This window comes from Dufourea novaeangliae, unplaced genomic scaffold (assembly GCF_001272555.1).
Source record: "Dufourea novaeangliae isolate 0120121106 unplaced genomic scaffold, ASM127255v1 scaffold241, whole genome shotgun sequence".
Taxonomy (NCBI): Eukaryota; Metazoa; Arthropoda; class Insecta; order Hymenoptera; family Halictidae; genus Dufourea; species Dufourea novaeangliae.
In genome coordinates, this window is record NW_015374117.1 from 531,420 (window position 1) to 541,175 (window position 9,756).

The window sequence follows — 9,756 nt, forward strand, 5'->3', positions numbered from 1 at the left end:
GTCTGTAAACTTGTGATCCCGTCGCGATAAAAATGTGGGAGGAAAAGGAAAGGGGTTACGTCGCCGGAGAAAGAAGCTCGAATAACAGGTGAAACGAGCTCGGCCACGGACGTAAACCGATTCACGTAATGAGTCTGGCTTACGATTTTTCTTGCGGCGCCGCCATTTCCACCGTAAAATCCGAGGGACACCGTTGGCGAATCGAACGATCGGACGGAAGAGAACCGAGACCGGTGATTCGACGATCCATCGAGTCTCTGTAACGAAATTCTTTATCGTTACTGCCTGACCATTGTATTTAAATGCCTCTGTATTTGAATGGCCGATTCCCTTGATGGTCCACGCACCTGAGACAGGCCATCTGAAAACAGTTCCTCGATTACGGAGTCATTATTCATGAACTCAGCGTGTCGATGACCTGTCGACGTTCACTTTCGGTCCATTGGGAAGAGTTCGACTATCCTTCCGCGATCGAAATTAAGTCAATTAGAGTACCAAAGGATTTTTTGGCGGGATTTATACAGAAAGATCGAATTATATTACTGATCTTTCACGTCGGGACACTTTGTCGTCGAAGTTGAGACAGATATAACAGAGAGTTTTAATTAACACTGTAACTACCAAAGCAGTTAAAATGACTGGGTAGTATATTCTTACAACGATCATTAAAATGTCATAGCGATGTATTCACTAGGAACTTTTACAACCTTTATTCCACTACGAAACTGAAGAAATTAGTTGATTTCTAAATTTGTACATTTTCAAAAATTTGTCACGTTTATCAATCCGATGGAAATCGGTACACGTAGTTCTAATTAATAAACGCAGAACCGAGCATACACGCCCATCGCCACACAACTCGTCCCGTTTACGAGGCTGAAAAAAAGCACAACGTGAGTTTCACCGCGATGACGACAGTGATGCGCGCTATAACAACCGACAGCCAGGCCACGCAAATCACCGTCCTCGTGTGGGAGTAGTTGTTCGGAATCAAAGCGCGCATTATCTCCGAAGGAATTCGTCGATATTACCGTTCAGACGTCTCTTGTGGCGCCATATTGGACTTTCCGATGGAATTATACGATCCAAACGCGGTTTAATGAGACGAACCATTTCAAACCATCATAAAAAGTATCCAGAACGATAGGGGCACTTCAGGATATATTAAGAATATAGTAAATCTTCTATTAGTGCTCGAAACTTGACTACCTTACAACACTTATCGTAGAGAGTATTTTCCTACGTCATCAATTTCAAAGATTAAAACCAGCAGTGGGAATAATGCAAAAGAATTTAACGTAGATATCATTCCGAGCATTTATCCAGAATTTACTCTACCTGAACCACCGCAGAGGTACAAAGGAGCACAGAAGACTTCCACCGAAAGGGAAACCACCCGAGTCTCACGTGGAACACGTAGCGTGCATGTTCCGATGTTAATCTATGCACACACGATGCTTTCAGAATCGGGACATTAATTCAGCATGGAAACACAGTCTGTTGTGACACACAAGAAAACGTGGATACAGGACGCACTCTCGAACGCCTCCGAAGCGCACGGCCGATTGCCAAAGATAGCCTAATTAGTATCGCGCGGCAGAAAGACTCGTTACGCCTCTTTATTTTTCTCTCGTTCCAGTTCTCTCTGTGGTCGCGGATTTTCCGCGGTTTTTCATTGTTGCGGGCTGTCGCAACCGTGTAATATCGTTAGCACCTCTACTAGGCGTGCACGAATCACGAACTTCTTCTCCCTCCTCGGTTCGTTATTTGAATATACTCGAGCCAGTTTTTTTTTTCTTTTTGTTCTTTTCGCTGGTTGCGTGTCACGGAAAACTCTGACGGTTCCCATTGTTCCGACGGTTTTCAGGAGAATTATGGAGAAGGGGTCCTCGGTGCCGTGGCAGCAGACGCTTCAAGAAGCCATCGGCGAGGACAGATTGGACGCGTCCGCGTTGAGGGCGTACTTCAGGCCCCTCGAAGATTGGCTGAGAACGGAGAACCTGAGAACCGGGGACGTCGTCGGCTGGTCTTACGGTGAGAAAGTTTTTCGATAAATTTTATTGATTTATGAACGCATGTCGATCACTTTCACCGCTTGTTCAAGCGTTCATTCCATTTTCATTCTCGATGGTGTTTTTGGTAGCACGTGTGTAAACGGTGCTTGGGGTCATTATCAGAAATAACTTCGAGGTGGGTTTACTAACATTTTTTCCAATCATCATAAAACAGATGATGAGACTTCACTGGACGTTAATAATTTTACTGTGCGAAAATGTGATAATACCAAGGGGAATAAAATTATTCACGTCTAGTACAGTTTTATCGTCTGTAATTTTATTTTTCGTGTCACTTTTATGCATAATGGTAAACTTACATCAGCTCCTTACACATGCGGCCAAAACTTTCCAATCAATCTGCAAAATAGGAAAATTGAAGATCTCCATGGTTAAGAAACTAAATTCAAACAAATCTATGTAGTTATATTACTTAACGAACTTGGAAGATTGAAAGTTTCGGTAAAAATCAGGGAATAATTTCTTTAGTAAAATTTAATATTGATTCGAAACTTTTGCCTAGGAGTGTATACTTCGAGACACATTAATAACTCTAGATCAGAACCGAAATTCCAAAAACTTTCCCACTACGAAAGTTCCTTTAACGCGTCGAGTGCCACAGTGAAAAAGGCCGTGCGTAGCCAGACACGCTTTAATTCATTTTTTGAGTCATAAATCGTCGAAAATATATGCATTTAGTTAACAGTTCCTGTTGGTTTTGTTTTAAATTCTACTGGGACATCAATTCCACGCAAAAATTTTGTAACGATATTTACACAATCGAGCCTTTTTGCAATGTCACCCATATTCGAGCCATTCGTAAACCAAAGTGACAAACTCTATATTTTAAATTTTTTTAATTTTACTTTAAATTTTTTAATATTCAAAATAATTTTTACCATTGTGTGGCAGTCAAAGTGTTAAGGCAAATTCGATAATAACTCCAGATCAGATTTCCGTTCCTCCCGTGTCGGGGCCTGCTTTCCAATTCCGCGTCCGAGCGCGGCATTTCGAGCGATTCTTGTTCGAGACAAGCGATTTTTTCCTCGGGCAATTAGACGCAAACAAGGAACCGATTCACGTGACACACACAGTTACCGTACGGCCGCGATCGGTAGGAGCCGTAGCCGCGGTGCTGCGCGCCTTTCATCGTAACTTGTTACAAATTATGCAACTTCCTACCGTAACAGATTGAAGGTTGCAGTTCCCACGTGCCAGTTACCGTCGAGCGCTACAAATATTCATTGTGTGACGACATTCGGCTGAATAACGATCCGACGGACGACGCCGGAAAAATTATCCAAATTCACGCGGCCGTTAACGATAGCGTGTTAAAAAGATCGTAAAGGGATCTCTTTAAATTAGTTTTCGAAAATTGATAGCCGATTAATCGAGCGAGACGAATTGCCCAACTAGACAGGAGTTTATTAATCTGCCCTTTATATACGAGTTTGCAAACGCGTTTAGTGTTACCTTCGGAGAAATCGATTGAAAGATAGATCCTGCGAGTTGCGATGGATCCACGAAGAAACAGCTTTGAACATGGACATTTTCCAGCGGTATATGTTTGAACAGTTCGAACAGTATCTGGTGGTTTCAGACGTTCGAGACGTCTGGATACGACCAAACACTGTTCGAACAGTGTTTGGACATTTCAAACGACCGAACACTGTTCGAACAGTGTTTGGACATTTCAAATGTTCGACTGTTTGAAATGTTGAAAATGTTCGAAACGATCGAACACTGTTCGAAATGTTTGAGACGTTTGAAATGTCCGGATACATTTCGCGAACTGTTCGAACATTTCGTCAGAAGTTGCAACGTGTTTGAACCGTTCGATTACCGATCGCTACCTGCGAACGCTTCTGTCGTGTCTCAAAGAGGATCCAGGCTCGACGGTCGACGTAACGTGTCATTATTTCTGCCATAAAACGCAAAACGGTCCCGGCTCAACCTCGGCCCACGAAGCTCTCCGGGCCCCGTGGGACCAACGAATTGTGAAATCAGAATGAAACGAACGTAAACATGATGGGGAGAGAGAATGAAAGATAGTGGAGAGAGAAACCAACGTCGTGAGACACGTTCGGTAATTCCAATTCTCGATTCCACTGCACGTTGCACCTTGACGCCGATCCACCGCTCGAATTTGCATCCGTGCGTGCACTAATGGATGCTTCTCATCGCGCGCGCGTCAAAAAGAAGACTTTATCGAAAACCGCCCCAGCTACGTTTGTTTGTAAAAGATTTAAAGTAGCGTACAGAATAAGATTCAATCGTTGGAAATACTGTATCGCGATGGATGTTGGGTCATTTCGACTAGTACTGTAAGTACTCGAATAATTCGAATACTTCTAATAGTACGATTTATTGGAATACTTCGAATAGTACGATTTTTTCGAATAACAGTTATTTTTTTAGAAAGATTCATTTTTAACGTTTGAAAAACAAATAATTGTAAAGGCCAATTTGAAAAGAATTTCACGATAAAGTGTGACAAAATATACTATGTTCAGATTTCTATTTAGTAAAATAAAAACAATCGTCCAAAGCCAACTGTTGGGATACAATGTTTCCAGCGATTCTGTAACACTCTGTACGACACGGTGTACATTCACAAACGATTTCGCGGTTTCTTTATGGTACCATTCGTTCGTATGATTCATCAATAACGTAAGCCCGTCGAATAACACTGTATCATCGATATAGTATCGTAACGACGCTGCCCATCGATCGTATGCAATGTGCTTTAAAACGTTCGTTATCAGCGCGCCACATATCGTATCTTTGCTACCAAAGTGATACAGCTTGAAAAACGTGGTGAAAAAGCTGCAGAAACACTGCTCGACCAACCATCAAACGTGTAATCTTTTAGCTGCATAAGTTGGCTGGCAGAAAGCAGTTATATCACTCTTAACGTTCGAGTTACAAACTTTAATATTATTCATTACAATATTTAACAAAATTTTATCCCATTATCAACATAAATTTGTAATTGTTTTTCGTATTTAGAGATGAGATCATTAAGAAAAAAAAGCCTTCAAAGTTTCGGAATTAGGACTTAAATGAATATTTATATTACGGTGAATTTTTATTCTGCAGATCACAAAACGCACGTAGATCGATTAACTAAATCTCTTTGAAAAATGGAATTGGTACAGTTAAAAAATCGTACGGCTATATGTCAACATATTTCATACGACGTAAACACAGGATATGTTTTCAAATATTCATCTATATTTGATATTATTCTTTTTCTCTGTTTTTTGTATTTTTTTTTAATACCCAATCAACGAGGTAAAGACATTTCACTTAGGAAAATGATGGGGAGCTTAGAGAGGTCTGTGACGAACGTTTTCGAATCACAATTATGGTGATGGCGAACGTGTTGAACCGCTTCGAGCGCGACACCGTTCACCGGCGGGCACAAAGGAAAATCGTTTCGTGCGATATCGAGCCGGAAAAATCGGCCACTTCCGAGAATCGATCGCGATGGAAAGCGCAGATGTACGTGACCCGCGCGTAATCGAGGAGAAAGAAATTGCGGACAGGCCAGGTTGTATAATTTCTCTTTTGATCGCGATACCGCCCCGCGCTGCTTCCCTTTCCTTTTTCACTTCTTTTCTCGGCCCCGAAACGAGGTCTCGCGTGATCCCCGGCGACCTCTGACTCAAGGGGGCATTCCACTGTGACATGCGAGTTTGTTAAAATTTTTTCTAAGGGATCGATATAAGATTTTCATGCTGACTGATTTTCTTATATATTCATTATATCTTAAACTATAAATGAAAATTTTGTTTAGCTGAAAATATGAAATAAAGATGGCAATGCAGCTCATGAAAGTCGACCACCTCGAAAAAAAATTGCTGGATTGATTGCCATGATTCTGGTCGTTCTGTTCATCTGAAATAAAAAACAAAGATTCTTACATTATTGGGGCATGGCTACGCAGGTACCAAATTTGGGTTGAAATATTGGAAATTTTTTAAATGGCTGCGATTTGAAAATTAAGTATCGATTTTTGCTAAGAATTCTACTGGTTACAGTAGAATACCCCCTTAAGTTGTCTTGCGATCTACCCACACCAATTCGCGATTCTTCTTTTACCGTAGGTATCCGGTGACATTTCTTATATTCCTTGTGTCTCCGACGCGTTTGATTCACGGCTTCGAAGACGGAGGAAGTAAATAATTAATGAGCGTCCGTTCCTCTTAAAATTCTGAAGATATTCATGGGATAGAATCCGTGGTGCGATCGAGACTTTTTTGTCCAAGATCAGTGACACAAAAAGGAGACTATGGTTACGTCACGGATGTGTGTTCCGCAGAAGCAGGTTCTCGATCGAAAGGGAAAACGACCTCTTTTTTCGTTTCCCGTCACTTCCCCCGATCAACGGGAGCCCCCCCCCCCTTTTTTTTATTTTATCGATCTCGATTACGGGATTTTACAATCGTTCCTTTCTTCTCGTTCGCTCTGAAGCGCGAACTCTCGATTTCCGCAGTCGGCTCGGCCAGCCCCCTCAAAACTCAGCGATTCATGGAGAACTGAACAACAAATATTTATTAAAACCAGACGTGTTTATTGGAACAATATTTTAATATTATCTAGGGAATAATTTAAAACACTGCAATACTGTTAACATTTTCAACGGAACGGAATACACCGCGTGGCACAAAACCTCGATAAAATTTTCAATGCTTATGTATCGTGGCTAAAATAAAAACGAACCAAGCATGGCATATCTGCAATCACGTTGTGAAATAATGTTCCTTCAGAAAAGGATAAATTGTATTCCCTAGAAAAAAGCGTTTCTTTTTTATTTTAACCACAATACATAAGGATTGAAAATTTTACGATGGCTTCACAGTTATGCTATTATAGTACTTCTTTCCACCCCCTTCCCCTAAAACATATTTCTCTTCATCTTCCAATCCCCCTACTTTATTATTCCAAAGTCCCCCGCTCCAGCGTCCACAGGTTTCGAAAACCTAACCCAAAACAGAAACAAGGGTTGCTCCATTCACCCCTTCTCCTCATGAAATTCCTCCCACGTCTCCATACTCCTCCCATTATCTATCCCTCGAAACTTATCATAGCAAATCACCTGCTTCTTTCCCCAACACGGCCACCACGCACATCGCAATGCTTCTCACGCTCGTTATCTCGCAACAATCACCTCCGCCCATGCACCTCTCTGCACCGTAATTCGCGGTCGCCTATCGGCCGCCCTCCCGCGGTCACAATCGTCGTCATAAAAATTGTTCATCGACGTAATAACGATAACCAAGCCGTCTGCGATAACCGCGAATCTCACTCTCGGAGATCATTGTGTCCGAACTGAATTGCAGACGGGGATTATTGCAAGCGCAGCATCGAGACCGCCGGTCTGCAGGTCTACGGAAGCGGGTTCTACAACGGCGGTGCCGGTTCGACGTCTACGATGACGATCCTGCCTGGAATCGCGACGTTATTACTGACGATATCACGGGTTATAGGAACGAATTCGTGGATCGAGCCTCTGTAGCTGCCCTGGAGCGTATTATCGATGCCCCATCGGGCCCAAAAAACATGATCGACGATTCCTCGATCGGTTGATATCGGAAGCATCAGGTTGTCGGGAAATAAATCGATTTTGTTTTCTTTGTTGCTCCACGACGATATGACATCGACATATGTCACAGTGTCGATGTTCTACGAACACGTTTCAATTTTCTATCACATGTATAATATAGACAGCTCTGACTTTCGTCGGCCAGAGGAATCGAATCCCCTGGCGAAATTCACGGTCCGTTGAAACTTTAAAATTCGTAATTAAGTACCACGAGTAGGATTAGCAAACGTTTAAGCAATTCTTGTCGTAGATGTCGGACGAGACGACGCCGGCTATGACAGCTTGAAACGTGTCCATTCCGAACGAACAGACGCGTCGAATTCCCCACGTGGGGCTGACTTGAACGACGGTCGAGAGCCATTGTTGTCGTGTAAGTATTCATCAACCGGTTTAAACCGTAAATTGTCGAGTTTGAACGGGGCTGCGGTCGCGCATGGGTTGTAATTATTAAACGATTCCGCATAAGAGCGCGCGTCTCCTCGTAATCGTGCGCCACACGCCATTTTTTTTTTTTTTTTTTTTTTTTTTGTGGAAAAACGGATTTACCCGCGTGATTACGAACAATTGTCGTTTGTGTCGCGAGCCAACGACGAAAATTGCCGGGTGTGGCTCGAGTTAGACGGTTGGTTGACATGTCTATAGTGTAAATATAGTGTTTTATCGTTCGATGCGTCGAAGCACTTGGAAACGCGACGCATTAACGTGAATAATTACGCCACCAACGAGCGACAATTACGTAACATTGACCCTTCGTGATCTCCTGGATCTGTTACGGCACGAGCGAGATTTCGCGCGAAAATATCCCCGAAAGGAAAGGATTAAAATATTCTTTTAACATTGAACTTTAAAAATTATTGGATCGTGTAGTAGAGACCCTAGGAGGTAACACTGAATTTTTTCAGATTTTTTAAGATCTAGTAGTCTATAAAATAGAAAAAAAAATAGATGTGGGTATGCAAGATCCAAGGAGATAACGGAAGCAGTAAAAATAAGAACGGTCACGGGTGGTTAATATTACTGAGAAATTATTTCTCGATATCGTTAACAGATTTTTTCCGAGAAGAAAAAAACGTATTCCATATATATATATATTTTATACAGTAAAATTAACCGTAAGGGACGACTCATTTCGTTGTTAACACTGTAACGATCAACTTGTAAGAGAAATAAATGCGTCAATTTCTTTTCAAATATCCCACAAATATCTACAGAAATTATACTTCGAACGAATAAGGGAATGTGATGGTGAAATTCGAGATTTCTGGTTCGTTTGCAGCGAGAGATTGCGGTTAACTCGAAGATTTCTTTCTTTTCCGATCCGTTCGACATTCACAAAGGGAACCCGTCGCCCAAAACCCATTATTCCAGACTTTCGCTGGCCGTCGAACAGAAGTTGTTCAACCGTGGAGCCGAAATTGGCTTACCTGGTTGCGCAATTAAAGGATTCGTGGTGGATTGTGATGACAAGCAAAGTGTTAATCAAATATGTTCAAGTTCATTTACGTTGAATTTTTGTATGATCTTGTTATAGTCGTGACTAGACTGCTAGATGTTTATGCACTTACAGCAGCCCTTCAGTTGGGAAATGCATGAAAATAAAGATATCAATTAACGCGTTGACTGCCACAGTGGAAAAAGCAGTACGTAGTCAGACACACTTTATTTCGTTTTTTAAGTCATAAATCTTTAAAAATATATGCGTTTAATTGATAGAGATTGCTTGTCTTGTTTTAAATGATACTGTGATATTAATCTTATGCCAAAATTTTGCAGAGGTGTTTAAATAATCCAGCATGTTAGCAATGTTTCAACTACGAGTTATCTCGTAGCTGGCAATCAACGTGTTAAGTTTAATACTATCTACACCTTATTCTTAAGGTAAGAAAGCCTCAACTACAGACTTGAAAATACTGTCACGTTCTAATGTTCAGATACGCATATCAGATAATCGCGAATTTGCATAAACATCCGTAGTCCAGTCATAACTAAACGAAGGTACAGGTTGGTTTTATATTTTTCTACGCAGAAAAAAAAACGACGTTCTCGATTAAGACGCTCGTTCTTCTCTATCGTGAGCAGAGCAACTTGCGAAAT

At 41.5% G+C, this 9,756-nt stretch overlaps 1 protein-coding gene across 1 annotated transcript in view; it reads left to right on the top strand.

Annotated features, from left to right (window-relative positions):
* LOC107191144 (angiotensin-converting enzyme) overlaps positions 1 to 7,575 on the top strand; it is a 53,481-nt gene extending 45,906 nt beyond the window's left edge. The window contains exons 12-13 of the mRNA XM_015580110.1: positions 1,868 to 2,034; positions 7,400 to 7,575. Coding sequence (XP_015435596.1) covers positions 1,868 to 2,034; positions 7,400 to 7,575 — 343 coding nt within the window. The remainder of the gene's footprint in view (positions 1 to 1,867; positions 2,035 to 7,399) is intronic.
* The last annotated feature ends 2,181 nt before the right edge of the window (positions 7,576 to 9,756 follow it).